The sequence below is a fragment of the Theropithecus gelada genome, chromosome 7b (assembly GCF_003255815.1).
Source record: "Theropithecus gelada isolate Dixy chromosome 7b, Tgel_1.0, whole genome shotgun sequence".
Taxonomy (NCBI): Eukaryota; Metazoa; Chordata; class Mammalia; order Primates; family Cercopithecidae; genus Theropithecus; species Theropithecus gelada.
In genome coordinates, this window is record NC_037675.1 from 53,822,716 (window position 1) to 53,838,818 (window position 16,103).

General features: G+C 40.0%; 2 protein-coding genes across 4 annotated transcripts in view; one reads left to right on the forward strand and one right to left on the reverse strand.

Annotated features, from left to right (window-relative positions):
* The window catches only part of TXNDC16 (thioredoxin domain containing 16), a 131,180-nt gene extending 120,145 nt beyond the window's left edge, over positions 1-11,035 (reverse strand). The window contains exons 1-4 of one of the 2 annotated variants that reach the window (XM_025393016.1): positions 10,767-11,035; positions 2,771-2,880; positions 1,905-2,141; positions 903-985 (exon numbers count right to left, since the gene is read on the reverse strand). In XM_025393016.1, coding sequence (XP_025248801.1) covers positions 903-985; positions 1,905-2,067 — 246 coding nt within the window. In that variant the 5' untranslated portion in view covers positions 2,068-2,141; positions 2,771-2,880; positions 10,767-11,035. Of the gene's footprint in view, positions 1-902; positions 986-1,904; positions 2,205-2,770; positions 2,881-10,766 lie in introns of those variants that run through there. The other variant, XM_025393017.1, reaches the window with a different exon arrangement.
* A 258-nt stretch (positions 11,036-11,293) lies between these two features.
* The window catches only part of GPR137C (G protein-coupled receptor 137C), an 87,035-nt gene continuing 82,225 nt past the window's right edge, over positions 11,294-16,103 (forward strand). For both annotated transcript variants that reach the window (XM_025392343.1, XM_025392344.1), the window contains exon 1: positions 11,294-12,043. In XM_025392343.1, the coding sequence (XP_025248128.1) occupies positions 11,600-12,043 (444 nt within the window). In that variant the 5' untranslated portion in view covers positions 11,294-11,599. The remainder of the gene's footprint in view (positions 12,044-16,103) is intronic.

Genomic DNA, 16,103 nt, shown 5'->3' on the forward strand with positions numbered 1-16,103 from the left:
AAAAAAAAAAAAAAACAAACAAAGTTAATTGAGATTTCTACACATACAGAATTGCCACATTTAAAAAATAGGTACTTTTTAAGGTATACAGCCAATGTTGGTTAACGTTTCTGTGCTGTCTGCCCTGGGAACTCTAGCTGCAGAGACCAAGAGTGACAATAGCCATCTCTTAGAAGAGGAAGGCTAATGAACTAAGAAAAAATGTACTCAGAAAGTCAGGTGGACATTAACCTGAAAGAATTTAGTATCACTGGGTTACCTCTCATTCAGGTGTCTGATGTATAAATTCTAAGTTTAAATTAAATAAAAGGCTTACGTATCTATGTAATCCATGATGCATGTGGAAATTTTCTATAATACTCTATAGCAAGTTTGAACATTTTTTGAGAAAACAATTAAATATGTAATGTTGAGTTGTTATAACTTTGTTCTAAAAATAAATGCGAAAAAGTGAAACACAAACCATTATAAAGAGTTATAAGAATAGAAAAAAAATATTTAATTACCTCCATTTTAAATGTTACTGCAGTTTGTGTAATAAAAATTTAAAAACAGTTGAATTTTGGCTACCTATTACGAAATATTCATTAGGCAAAACAAAACAGAACAAAAACCTAACTATAGGTTTGAGAAATGATACCACAGGCCCAATAGAATGGTTTACAACATAAAGTTAAATTCTAAGCTAAAAGTTTTTAAACAGCTTTTTGTCCCCTCTATATGTAGTATATTATACAATAATCTGAAACTATCATTCTGTGCTGCTGTTTATTCTTCTGGAAAAAATGTATTTCCACTTTGGAAAAGATATGAAATGGAAGTATTTTAAGATATTCAGTCTTAAGCCATAAAGTTGTAAGATGTTTGTCACTAATATTTTAGTAACATAAATATCTTTCTACCTTGGCAACTGAAATTCCATAGTCCTGCAATGGTCTAACAGCTTCATTCAGTTCTTCAAGAAACACAGATGTTCTTGGGGAATCTAAAATAATAAATGTTTCATGAATGTTTATGAATTGCCCCTTAAAAATGAATTTTAAAATCTGCAAACACAGAATAATTTGTCCAACTAGCATACAACAACAATTAATTAAACATATCTCATTACATATTTTCACACCTTTATTTTACTATTGCCTCATTATTCTTACTTCTAATGTTTTTATCATGATGTATTTTAACTTTGTAAATGGACCTTAAACACTTACTAAAACAAGAATATGATGTTTCATTTGAACCTAACATTTGGCATTTTTCCTCCAAATTTAATACCATATACCCAACACACATGTACACATATAAAAACTTTCCAAATGATTTTAAAATACCATTTTCGAATCACAATTATAATAAGGGAGCCAACAGAAATGTGTACTCACTTCACTTATTAATTCCAAGAATAGTATTTTTAAGACATGAAGACTTGAATTGGACTATCAAAACATTGTTATGTTCAATAGTTACATTAGTTAATTCAGTACAATTAACAATACAGCTAAAGCCGGGTATTAAAGTATTACATTTAAAGTTTTTAAAAACTTAAAACACATGCTAAAAACATGAGAAAGTATTCTTTCAGATGTTATGTTAGTAGCTAATTCTTACCTTGTATTTACTATGAACTAAGCATATAAGTAAAATCATTTAATCCTCACAACAAACTTATAAAGTACTGTTTCTTGTGAACAGATGATGAAAGAAAAACACAGAGAAGCTAAGTGACTTAACCAAGGTCACACCACAGGCCAAGTGGCAGGAGCCGGATTCAAACCCAGTCAGGATTATAGTAACAGCTGTATAGCACATATTATTAATCTTAACAGTAATCTCCCACTGTGCTTATTGATTAAATAGCAATAAAAACATCACAAGAATCATATTAGAATTTTAAAAATACTTACCAGCTTGACAAAAATAAGCTAAAGAGGCTTTTCCTGGTTGCAATGTACTAAAATATTTCTGAGGACTCAGTTCTAGTAAAGAGTCTACTGTTGGCATGTAAAAACTGCACATTATGACAAAAGAGATCCCAACTCTAAAGACACTGAAGCCAGAAGACATCATGAGCTGCAGCTGCACATGAGTGGAAGATTTTTGACTGCTTTTTCACTGCTGTGTTCTGTTTCCTAAGACAACACCTGGCACAGAGAAGGTATTCAACGATGGTTTGTTGAACAAATTTGTTAAATGAATGAATGGAATAAAATCTGCAAAAAGAAAGTTGTCATTAGTCACATCATTTGATTTTGCTAGTACTTTATCGTAAAAATTTGAGGGGGGACAATATGTAACAACACTGACTTGATAATACTATTGATTTTTGATACTTACAAAAGATACCAAAGCTATCTAGAAAATGCTTAATTTAATAGAGTATTTAGTTAAGCTAATTGTCATTTTCAAGGGTTCTAAAATTAATTCTCAAACATTAATCAATCCATTTTTAATTGGGCATTTTGTTTTTATCTATAGTTGATTATGAGAAATAATCAAGTAATTATTTAATACCATTTAGATGGGAGTCAGACATCCAAAATATGCCTAATATGTTTACTTTTACTTTAAATCCCATAGAAGAAACCTATTAAAACAATGGAAGAACATTCCTTCCAAATATACATAATTTGTAATGCCTAACCCTTAGATTTCTTTATACTGCTTAAAAATTTAAATATCTTTTTCAACTCATACTTTAATTCAACTCTATGTTCTGAAATCAAATTTGTTCTAGACATCCTCCTCTTATCTTCTTTCTTGGTGTACTTACTTCCATGCTGTCCTCTGTATCTGCTGTTAATTCTCTTTGTTTTCTATTTTGTTACTTTCAAATTTTTCTTGAACAACTTCAGGAAGTTTTCTACTGATGATCTATGTTATCTACATTTAAAAGAAGAAAGTTTAGAAAGAATAGTATAATATAAAACCAGCCACAGCTATAGGTGAAAATTTTGTGTTAGAATTTTTAAAATTTCAAACAGGACCCATCTCTTTCAAATGTAAGCTCACTATCTCAAAATAGGCAATAGGAAAAAACAGCAAAAGATTATTTCTATATGCTCCTAAAGGTAGAATTTTTCAGCAAAGAAAAAAATGATAAAGAATTTGAAATGTATGAAAAATCATATTCAATTGAGTATTTCCTCTGCTCATTCAATATTATCAATAAGCATATAGTATCTCTCCCTAATAAGCTGGTGTTCCTCAAAAAAAAAAATGAAGCAATTACTCATTGGTTATTTCCTAATAATTCTGTTCATCAGAGATAGTATATATCAGTGAAAAAATTTGCCATCAATTTTTAATGAGTCAAGAGTTCAAAAACTCAAAGGAAAATGACAAGCAAGAACTATAAGAGGTATATAAAAATGTAACTTTAATGACATAATTAAGGAATATCATTGCCATTAAAATTGATTATACATTATAACCATTTTAAACCAGCCTATTTTAAAGATACTTTATATTAATAGGGATGTTTTAAAATAGGTCATCCACTATTTTCTTCATATTCTGGAGAAAACGAATGCATTTCTGAGGCTAAGGGAATAACTATATAACGTTCATTACTGTATATGAAATAACTATAACCTAATTAAACTGTACAACACGAAAAGCACAGGTGAAAGATTTGAGTATAGAATATCATCTTACCTAGCCTCTAGGTTATAATTTAACTATTTTAACACGAAATTGGACACTAGTGTTAACACATTACTCTTTTCCCCTAGAATGTATTTTGTAGCACAAAAGGTCTAACCAGACAGCCAATCCTTAAATATTTTTCCATATCTTCTATCTCGTTGGACAAACCAGATTATATATGTGAAAGTACTGTGCTTTTAATCAGTTAGAGACATTGGTGATTGTTCTAACATATGTTTAGAGTTAGGAACTCAGTAGTAATCTCTGCAGTTTGCTCCATCTATGGTAAGATTTGATTATTTTAAAAATTACTTAAAGCAAAGAATACCACATGGGTCAGCTAGAAGTAGAATTTATGTCTTCATAATGAAATAAATACTGAATAATGATTTAAGCAAAACCATAACAACTGTTGAGAGAAAGGGAAGATAGAAAATAAGGAAACATGCAGCTAGGGTGGGAAAAGAAATGAAAAGAGAACTAAATTTTCAACTTTCACAAAACCAAAACTAAGTTTATTGAAAATAGGAAGGTCAATGCCAAAACAAACAGTGAGCAGTTAAAAGTAATTGGTTCTAAGGAAGAAGAAATGGAGGCAAGGGAGTTGGGGAAGGATATCTACCTTGTAGGGCCATGGAAGAGTAGACATTTCACGTGCATGCAAAATAAAACGCATTTGCTCAGAGACATGCGGTCCTCATATAAAGATCTTAACTAAAGGCAAGAGGATGTGGGTGGAGAAAGAGAGTATCAGCAAGAGCACAGTGAAAACAAAGATACAAAAGGTACTCAGTGACTTTTTTTTTTTTTTTAACCTCCAGTAATTAGAAAAGGGAATGAAAAACAATACTTGGCCAGCCACAGTGGCTCACGCTTATAATCCCAGCGCTTTGGGAGGCCGAGGCAGGAAGATCACTTGAGCTCAGGAATTCAAGAGTAGCCTAGACAACATAAGAGACCCTGTCTCTATTAAAAGTAAGAAAAAAAAATTTGTCATGCATGGTGGCACACACCTGTAGTCCCAGCTACTCGGGAAGCTAAGATGGGAGGATCGTGATTGGGGCTGCAGTGAGCCATGATCACGCCATTGCACCCCAGCCTGGGTGAAAGAGGAAGATCCTGTCTAAAAAAACAAAACAACAACAACAACAACAAAAATTAATACCACAAAAATCTAGGTATCAAAACCAAGTGATGAGTACCTTTGGAGAAATGTGGCCATATTATCTTGGTGTGACAGTCCATTAGTATAGTTCTAGTTCTCCTTGCAGTTACTGATTACACTGAAGCTCCCTCCATCCCCCACCTCTGGGGAAGTTAGTTAAGACCACCAGATGACTTACTGTGGCCAAGAAAATGTGAGCAAAAGTGACATCTGTCTCTTTTGGGCAACAGTTTCGGCAGCTAGTGTTAATAAGGCCAGGCTTTACTGTCTTCTGTTGCAATCAAGAGAAATGCCCGAATGGTGCCTATTCTATGAGCATAAGCATAACAGAGAACTCCTAGCTAATGTGTAATAAGCATGTGACAGAGGAAGAAATAAACCTTGTTGTTTTGTCACTGAGATGGCAGGGGCTATTATAGCAGCATAAACTATTTTCTCTTAACCTGTATATAAACTAGAAGTGAGATGCCACCTTGACAAAGACTCCAAAACACTGGGTTAGGCGTCAAGCAGCATAGAAACTGTTCTAGGCCTACTCAAGGAAACATTTATCAGAGACTGGAGCTCAGCAAGTGACCCATATTAACAAGTTTGATAAAACTGTCACTACAATAGTTTGGAGGTGACATGTACCTGATTAACTTACAATGAATATGTACCTAGGTTCCTGTGGCTAATGAACTTATTTATAGCCCTAAAAGAAGAGGTTGGAAGATAGATTAGTACTGTGTGATGGTAGCTGTTGGTGGTGTTTAACCAGGTATTAAAAGAAAAATACTCAGAGAAGAACTGCCATCCAAAAGACTAGATGTTCAAAACTTAAAACAATCCTTAGTCGCCCACCGGAACATGGTCACAAAGCAAACTGACAAAACTGCTCAGACACAGAAAGAGGCCAAATGCTCCAAAGCCAATTTCAGATGTGGCCAAGAATAATAAAAATAGAAGAACCTCACACAGGGCAAAGCCAAGGACCACGGAGAACTATGCTGTAGGGCATGTGAAGAGTAAGAACGATTTGTTACTGGTCTAAAATAATGACATAAATACAGAAATGGAGTGTAAATGTTTAGAACATTTTATAGCAATTTCACACAGTAATTTTATGTTTATTGAATCTAGAAATTTTTAAATTGGGCTTGAAATTTGATATTCTTTATTTCATTTTTCCTGTAATTCATTTCTATTGTGTTAGATAGGAGTGTTGTTGTTGTTGTTTCAACTGGCACAGAGAACTCAGGGAACAGAACTAGAGCCCTAGCAACATTTGCCCAGAGAGATTTCAACTGTAGATTGCTACAATCTAGAATCTGGTGTGTGTTTTCCATTCTTCCTCTCTCCAAACAGGAACACTTACAGTTCTCTCTCCCAACACTGTCTTATGTATTCAACAGGGGCTGGCAGACAGATAACTTCTATCTAGACCAGTAAAGAGGTGACCACTGCTGGGCATTACTCAGGGATCCTGAACTTCAGGCCTCACGTAGTGAAGATGGTAATTCTGAATTACCTCCACCAGGAAAAGCCAAGGAAGAACTACATGTACAAAGGAAAGCATTTGTTGACAAGAGAGAATGTTCAAATGTTTCTAGTTCTCTGCACGTTAAAATTATACCTCTCACTTCCTTGAGTTAGGTATGGCCATGACTTGGCCAATGAAATGTGCAAGGTGACATGTACTTCTGGAAGCTTTTAAGAGTCAGTATACGTGTGCAATGAATCACAACACACTTTCCCTCTGCCATGATCACTGATAACACTCAAAATTAGGCCTTCTCTGTCAGCCCAAGTCCCAGAAAGAGAACACCATGGGGAAAAGCTCCCAGCTGATCCAATATAAAATAAACTATTATGTGACAGTTACTACGGGACTGAATGAAGGGGGAACAAAGGCAGAAATGAAAATAAAGACAAAATAATCTGTTTTAAAGAAGGGGTCAGGAGGCTCCTTGCTTCTAGTGAAGGAGCTTCCACAACCCTTCATATTTACTGGGTAGCAAGAACAGGGAGCAGCAGGTAAAGGTTGGTCAGCTGCTTGATTTATCACAGGTTCACATGATTGCTAACAGGCTTCAGATGTTCCTGCAGATAATCACAAGAAGCACTGCGCCTGGGGCATGACTGGCCTCAGCCTTCTTCTGGGCGGCAGACGCAGTGTGTCAGTTTGCCAACAACCTGCTTCATGAGAACAGTTTGCTGTTCGCCTCCAGTGGTATACTGAGTTGGTTACGACCCCCATTCTTTCTACCTCCAACACTATTAGACTGGACGTGGTGGCTCACACCTGTAATCCCAGCATTTTGGGAGGCTGAGACAGGTGGATTACCTGAGGTCAGGAGTTCAAGACCAGTCTGACCAACATGGTGAAACCCTACTAAAAAGTACAAAAGAATTAGCCAGGCTTGGTGTCAGGTGCCTGTAATCCCAGCTACTCAGGAGGCTGAGGCAGGAGAATCGCTTAAACCCAGGAGGGGGAGGTTGCCATAAGCCGAGATTGCACCATTGCACTCCAGCCTGGGCAACAAGAGTGAAACTCCATCTCAGGAAAAAAACAAAATAAACTATGATTTTAAACTCCTAATGTTTCGGGGTTGTTTCCACAGTATAAACCAGTCTAGCACTATTAATAGACCTGGTCTTAGTAATGGGTAAAAGGATTATGACTTGAACATAAGACGACTCTTTAAAATGCAATTTGACTATTATCACAACAGATGCCAATACTAAGAGACAGGAAAAGTCACAGGTAAATGTTTTCCATAGCATGTTTGCCAATACTACCGATACACCTCCCAACTACATGTAGACTTTGAGCCTTTGGGCTGGAAGAGGCCCTCAATTCTTCAGTATAATGGTCCTGCTAGCATGGATCAGAGTTGGCATGTAAGATGTAACTTTTGTCTCATCCCTAAAGAAGTATGTTTGCACAGCTCATTTAAATAATAGAAAGAATGAGTGACATGTAACTAAAGACTAATACAAGAGGGTAACCACACTGTAAGAATGGCTCCGTGAGACAATAATAGAAAAAGGGCTAAAGCATGCACATAAAATGTTAAAGGCGATAAAAGTGTGCTTTGTTCAGCAACCGAATGTTAAGCTCCAAAGGACATCAAGAAGGAAGTACTTCAAGAGAAAATGCTAGACTGCTTGTTAGTAAGGAGACAGTATAAGGATTTGCCTTTGTGTTCCCGAGGCAGGTAGAACAGGTGGTAGCCCTCGTTAGCCCCACCAATCCCATTTTGGTATAGGGTACCATATGCAATAGTAATTGACAAACAGTTCTGCTTTTTTTTTTTTTTTTGAGACAGTCTTGCTCTGTCACCCAGGCTGAAGTGTAGTGGTGCAATCTCCACTCACTGCAAGCTCCGCCTGCCCAGTTCACGCCATTCTCCGGTCTCAGCCTCCCGAGTAGCTTGGAGTATAGGCGCCCACCACCACGCCCTGTTAATTTTTTGTATTTTTAGTAGAGACAAGGTTTCACCGTGTTAGCCAGGGTGGTCTTGATCTCCTGACCTCATGATCTGCCCGCCTCGGCCTCCCAAAGTGCTCGGATTACAGGCGTGAGCCACCGTGCCCGACCCAAACAGTTCTGCTTTTAAATGGTGGAAAGACTACTATGCTAGGGTCATCTGTCCTCTCAGAACAACAATATTAAATCTTTATGCATTTGGACACATTTAAATTTTAGAATAACTGACACCAAGCTTTTCTAGGAAACCCTTGGTTAGTTCTCCCTTTATAGGCCTAATATTCCCTTATGATTAACCATAAAATTAATGGCTTTCCCTCTCAGAAAAGAAGGAAATTAACAACTATAACTATTAAATAAATTGTATCAACATCTGTGGCCATCATACTCAGGAAAAAGACACACTTCCTATTTTGCAACAAATGGAGCATATAATGCTTACAAAGTTCACGCCTAAGAACATTCTGTCTGAAGTCAGCTTGCTTAGTTTAATGCTGCTACTGGAGAACAGAACCTGCTCACTGAACCAGCCTCAAATAAAATGTTGATTAGATCTCAACACAGTTTATCATTTCAGATCCAAGGAGGCAATAAAAGGGGCCAACATCTCTCCCCTTTAGAGCCTTTTCAAAGCAGTTGGGAGAAAAATCCTCTACCTGCACCCTCACCCCGCAACTCTATACACACACTCCCATCCCCCAAAAAAGAAGAAAGGAGGAGGCTATCCAGATTTGCTTTTACTGACACATGGCAGGTGGCAGGTAAGTCTCACAGACAAAGACCTAAAATTAGTATAGGTACCATCCAGATGTTTACTATCACTTTGAGCAGAGAATACAGGAGAAAAACACTTTTATAGTAAAAGTCTATTGATGACTTGAAATGTGCACATCAATGATTATGGAAGATGCAAATAGGCCATGGCAGAGAATATGCAGTGCCCTTGATTTTGACAAGTGCCTAAAACCACACAACTCTGATTTTACGCTTAAATGCTTAAGCACATTACTGCAATCAATTACATCACTGCTGTCATGAGCATCCTGTCTCCTATTTGAAGAGACTTGTGTCCTGCCCTAACCACATTCTCTAAAAACACATGAGATGAAGTTCTTACGTTCCAATAAACAAAATCCTGCTCCAAAGCACAGATGTTGGATTAGGCCTATTAACTTATTAGAGCAAGCCGTACCCTCTCATACACTGCACTCTCTACCTGCTCAGCTGAACGTTTCATCTGAGGGATGTCTAGGTAACAGTGCCGGGCCTGTACATCTACTACTACAGTTTGTCAGCAAACCTCTAAGGAACTCGAACCACACTAGTATCTGGTACCTGGACAAACGACTATCCCAGACTCTACAAAATAGACTTTAAAGTTCCCTGTGGAATACTTAGCTAGGAAAAAAAGAGAGCACCACTCTTCTTGGGCAAAGCATAGGACAAAGGCCAGCCTGGACAATACAGTGAAACCTCGTCTCTCCCAAAAAAAAAAAAAAAAAAATCAGCCGGGCATGGTGGCGCCAGTACCTGTAGTCCCAGTTACTTGGGAGGCTGAGGTGGGAGGATTGCTTGTGCCCAGGAAGTGTAGGTTTGCAGTGAACTGTCACTACAGCCTGGGTGACAGAGCGAGACCCTGCACGAAAAAAGAAAAACAAAAAAGCATAGGACAAAGGATGGTGAGGTAAGGAAAGCTGGGTCTTGGTTGCTCCAATAGACGTGGCAATGTCTTTCACAAGGATATTGAATTCGTAATGTGCTGTATATTCTAAAGAAAACAAATTATTTCCTCTTAATTTTGCACTACTTGCTAATTTTATTCCCAAATAGGAAAAAAAAAAAAAATCAACAACTATGTGCCGGCCTAATATACATTAGTCTATGTGGTTATTCCTCGCTTCTTTACAGCAGTAACATAGCATGTATTTTCTCTCTCAGCCCCAGGAATAGCGCCACCATCTACCATACACAGGTCCAAGGGCTTCAATACATGTGGAATTTAAACAGTACAGAATATTCTACTTCCTCTCCAGGCAATCATCAGACTTACAAGTCTGTTTCTGCCTTTTTCCCAAAACTGAAGCCCAGAGCATCTTCCCAAATTCTACGTTTGAAAGAACGAGCTTTCCCCTGCTCACAGATCGCTTCAACATCCATCTGACACTACTATTACTCCTCCTTAAGAGACATATCCCTTGGGAGGGAAGTGTCTTTCACTTAAGAGCTCCGGTTCTCCCCGTTGCCCCTTTCCATCCCCTTGACCCACAAAGGGCTCCAGTGTTTCCCGCCGTTCATACAGCTAAAACAGAAGGTAAAACGCCCTCAGGAGGCTCCAGGTGAGGCCCTTCAGTGCCCCAGAGGCGGGTGTCCTAAGTCAGACTCCGGAGCTCTGCAGTGCAGCCCTGGCTACAGAAAGCCGCTTCGTCTGAATCCCCGGGTCTGCAGGCAGAGCCCACAGCCTGAAGGACCGGCGCTGCCACCTACCTGCCCGGGACCTGCGGACGGGGACCTGGGCCGTTCCTGAGGCCGCGCGGCCAACAGTTCCCGCCGCCACGCGACGGAATAGGAGGCAGAAGGCCGGGCCGTGCCAGACTAGCCGGGTAGCCTGGAACCACTTCGCCAACCTGCGAAGGCGTAGCACCGCTCCTTCCCAGCCTGCGGCCGCCACCGACTCGACAGAGTCGGCCTCCCGGACAAAAAACAACCTGCGAAGCTCCTCCTTCTCCTCGTGCTCCCTACGTGAAGTATTCTCTAACCAATGGGAAGCGCGGTGGGCGGAGCGAGAGTGACAGACGATTACAGAGTCCTCCCGCCGGCGCGAACGGGCGGTGCAGTAGCAGGTCCAATCAGCAGCGTGGGTGGGAAGTACAGGGGAGGGAGAAAGTAGGAAAATTAAGCCCCCAATCAGATTTCGGGGCCCTCGAGCGACGGGTACGGCGGCCCGTGGCCTTCCGAGCACGGCGCTCAGGGGGCGTGCCTGGCCGGGCCAATCGGCGCGAGCCCACAGTGCGGAGCGAGCGCCTCAAATGCTCGGGTTTCTCAGCTGATTGTCTCCAGCCGAGAGTTGTTTTTTGCAGCTACGGAGCCGAGCCGCAGCAGGAGGAGCCGAGACCCCCGAGGGGTGGGGGGAAAGAGGAGGCGGGGTCGGGGGGAGCCGCGGCTGCTCTGCGCGGGACTCCGGGTCCCGTCACGGCGCTTCCTGGGGTTAGAGGCTGGGGTGGGTGGGGGGTAAGGGGGCAGTCCTTCTCCCCTTCGACGGCGGCTCCGAGTCCAGCCCCTTCCTTCCCGCGCTCGCTCGCCCGGCCCCCAGCCCCCTCATGAGGGTGTCCGTGCCGGGTCCGGCGGCCGCTGCGGCCCCCGCGGCCGGCCGCGAGCCCTCCACGCCCGGCGGGGGCGGCGGAGGCGGAGGCGCCGTCGCTGCCGCCTCAGGCGCCGCGGTGCCGGGCTCCGTGCAATTGGCGCTGAGCGTCCTGCACGCCCTGCTCTACGCCGCGCTGTTCGCCTTTGCCTACCTGCAGCTGTGGCGGCTGCTCCTGTACCGCGAGCGGCGGCTGAGTTACCAGAGCCTCTGCCTCTTCCTCTGTCTCCTGTGGGCAGCGCTCAGGACCACCCTCTTCTCCGCCGCCTTCTCGCTCAGCGGCTCCCTGCCCTTGCTCCGGCCGCCCGCTCACCTGCACTTCTTCCCCCACTGGCTGCTCTACTGCTTCCCCTCCTGTCTCCAGTTCTCCACGCTCTGTCTCCTCAACCTCTACCTGGCGGAGGTAAGGCAGGAGGGCCGGCATGCGGGGCCCGGGCGGGTACGCGGGGCCGCCGGGATCAACTCCCTCTGAGGACCAGCGGGGGCGGGGGGGGGGGCAGCTAGAGGCGGACTGGAAACCAGCCTGGAGAAACTGAGGCACACCTGGAGTGTGAGCCAGTGTTTTCGTCCTAAACTTAAGTGGCTGATTGGCTCGATTACTGAGGGGTCCGGGGCTAGGGGGTGAGTGAGTGAGAGTGTGTGTGTCTGACAACTTAAAACAGCAACGGAACGAACCCTTTGTTTGGTGTTCTGGCCCTCTGAGGTAAGGCGTTGGTGGCACCAACAAAGTGGCATCTCAAGAAGTAGCAGCCCCGGTGGCTCTGCCGAAGCCGGACTGTGTTGAGGGAGGTTGGATGCTGAGGTAGCAGCAGCTCTGCTGAAGCTGGACTGCTGCCAGCCATTACGTCACCAGGCAGAGCTGTTCCTCTGCTATTGTTGCTGCGTTTCTTTTATTAGAAGCTTATATTCCCTCCTGCATCTCCTTTCCTGTGGCTCGATAAGCCTCACGCAAATTTCGTTCGATAGTTCCCCAGCAGGGTTGATGATCAATAACCAATGCTGAGGATCAGGATAAGGACCTCCATAAAGCCCTTAATGTTTGTCCCAGTTGCTTCATGCTTTAGTGGTTTATCCTACCTCCTATAGCATAGTCTTTTTTGGACCTTATTAAGAGAAAAAAATACTAGCTCAACCTGTGCCTATTGCAGAAACAAAATCACCAAACTGTTTTTGCAATAACTTGCTTAATATCTGGAACCTAATCACACCCCCTTTCTCTTTTATGGGGAATTGCTGGTTGGATTGCATTGTTCTGCAGCGCTTAGGTATTTGACCCATTTCAAACAGGTTTGGGAGTGTAAGATTGTCAATCATGTGTGTCAGCTTGTGGTATTTAAGCCATAATATTTTGAGAATTTCCCCCAAGAAAGTCCTCCTTCCCACCAAAAGAAAAGCTTGAGGAGGGGAGGAAGCAAGGTGACATCATATGCTTAATACAGACTAATATAGAATAATATTGGCCTATGCAGCTAATCCTCTCAAAGGCTTTTTTCGAGGTGATGGAATTAATATAGTTCCAAGCAAAATTTTTTTTTAAAATGACGTAGATTAAGTGTTTATATTTCCTACATAAACCAACTCTTTTCTCGTTTAATAAATAGGAAGTAGAATGCATAATTTTAAAGTCAGTCATAACGTCAACTATTTAGCACACTAAAAACAATAGTTGAAAACAACAAAACTAATTTAACTTTTATTATTTTCCTTCTCCATCCTTTAAAAGTCCAAACAATACAATGACAAAACCCCAAAGCAGTAAGCGGAAATAAGCAGCATAGGTTATCACAAATGAGATAATGATGCCATAGTCGTGTCACTTATTTGAGGATGTTCTAATCTAGTTGTCGTTTAAGCTGTTGTAACACTTCTACCCTTTATACTTAAACTGATACATTGTAATCTTCCTGCCACCATTTCAGATAGTGTGTTAGTGACTTCTCAACACTGAAGCTTTTACTCCAGCTTGAGATGTTTACCTGAAAGTGACTAGCGATTTTTATGCCACGAGCATCAGATGACTTGTTTTTTCCCTATACATTTTGATTTACAAAATCGTATGAATGATTCACTGTAAAATAGTTGGTAGGCATTTCATAAAGTGGATTAAACACTCTTTTTTACTTCTTGAGGTATAACATATACCATAAAGTCCACAATCTTAAATGCACACCTAGATGAAATTTTACATCTGTATACACCCATGTTACCACCACCCAGATTAAGATATAAAGCATTTTCCGTGTCCCAGAAGGTTCCCTTTTTACCATCTCCCAGTCAGTAGCTCGCTCAGATAAGCACAAAGTGGGTAAACACCATCACAAAAAAGGATATATATTTAAGCTCAAAATCCTGAAAGTAAGCTTATATAGCATAGAATCCACAGAGTATCTAGATTGGGTCTTCAGACTTTGAGCTAATACTCAAGCTAGTGAGGAAGAATTTAAAGTCTAAAAGTCTTCCTGTTAAATGTTTGTGTGATGTACTTTTTTTAAAACGATGAAACTCTATTAACCTGAAAAACATAATTTGGAAAGAAGCTGGGATAAAGCTTTTTTCCTTTGTAATGCCTGCTAAAAAGGGTGTGAGTTGTTTGTCCTTTCTTTTTATAATCAAATTAGCGATTTTAGGACACAATTGTACTTAAGAGAACAAATTGTCAGTTTTTTTGAAAGCCTATTTGAAAGGAGATATCTTAACCAGAAATCATTTCTCTTTTCATTACAGAAAATTGCCAGGAACCTGTATTTGAGAGAGTATTTGAGTTCAAATTTTTATATCAATTCCAGATAACTAGAAGTATACTTCCCATTGATCATTCTGAATTAATGAAGTTTTTCCTAGTGAGTTCTTCATATTATAGCAAAGTGGAAGGGAAAGCCTATGTGGTAATAAATATAAGACTTAACTGATGTTTAATTTTTTTTAACCAAAGGCCCCTGTATCTTTTATGAATAGTTGTGTGTGTCTTGATAACCAACTCACTCTGTCTTTACTGTATGCCGTATTAAATACCAATTCCATATTACTTTTCACTTATTTAAAGCATTTGTTTTTTCTGATTCTCACTAAGAGTAGCTTTCAGGACTTAGTTATAAAGAACCGTGGATCAGTATAAAAAGTAAAACAAACCCTACTACTTTGAATACATTTTGGCAGATATTCTAAAACTCATGTTTTTGAAAAGAAGGACTTTGTGTGTGTGTGTGTGTGTCTGTGTGTGTCTGTGTGTCTATACTTGAAATAAGATGAAGGAAAGTAGGCCTTTCTTAAACAGTTGAGCTTCTCAGTGTTTCGTACTTAACCTCCTGGAAACCGATAGTTGAGAGAGAGGGGGGAAAAAACCACCTTGTACACTAATCTAAAAACACATATTGAACTTCTGGCAGGATAGGTAGGACATGAGCTTTACCAGAGAAAGGTTCACACTCCTGGACTTTTACCGGAGAAGACTTCAATATTTAAAACAGACTATCTGATAAAATTGATTCTGTCTACCATTAGAACATGTTGAACGACTTAAAAGGAGAATTGACAACATCACACAGTATATCCATGTAAGAAACCTGCATGTGAACCTCCTGAATCTAAATTTTTTTTTTTTAATGAGAGTTGATGGTACACCATCTTGAAGTGTTGTGATGCATGCCAAAATCAATGAGTTCATCTTCAACATATTGAAGTTCTTACTTCCAATTTGATCTTAGGAGTGCCAGTTGCTTAATCAGGATAAAGTACAGTGACTTAATCACAATGCCAAAACAGCTAGGAAAATTAAATTCAAAATCTTAACTCTTACATTTATGGATGCTATTATTGTCCCTACCAGTAGATGTATTCTTATCTTGGTATACTTCAAATAACTTGCAAGTCAACTTGCAGGTTCATTAATTTTGTTCTGTTCTTTGATTTCCCACAGAAGTGGAAATCATACTTCTACCACCTAAAATAGAAATTCCTTGAGGATAAGAAGGAATATTTTACATATTTTTATCTCTAGCAACTAGAACAATGGTGATTATTTTATTGAATGACACTTTATAAAAAGGTCAAAATTTAGAAAATATTTAGTCATCTAAAATGTAGGGGTTAACTTTATTTTGATGAACATTTGAGGTAAATTATATACTGTCTGGAATCTATTTTCTGCCTAAAAGATTTCATACAATATAGAGTTTTGTTTAATGAAACTATTTTTATCTCATGGCAAATGGCCCATACTAATTAGGGCTTTGCTAATTTAGTTTCAACAAATTCTACAAAATAGAAAAGTCTCTAAGACAAGTCTCATATCCTGAGTCAGTTACTGTTTACCAGAAATAGTGGTTTAGCTCAATGTTTGACTTTTATCCATAACTGACTATAAACTGTTTTTGTCTGAATCTACTAAATTTTTTCACTATCTTGATCTTATTTCTCCTGAAATCATCTGTGAAGCTGAAGTTTCAGATACATACCTGTAACAG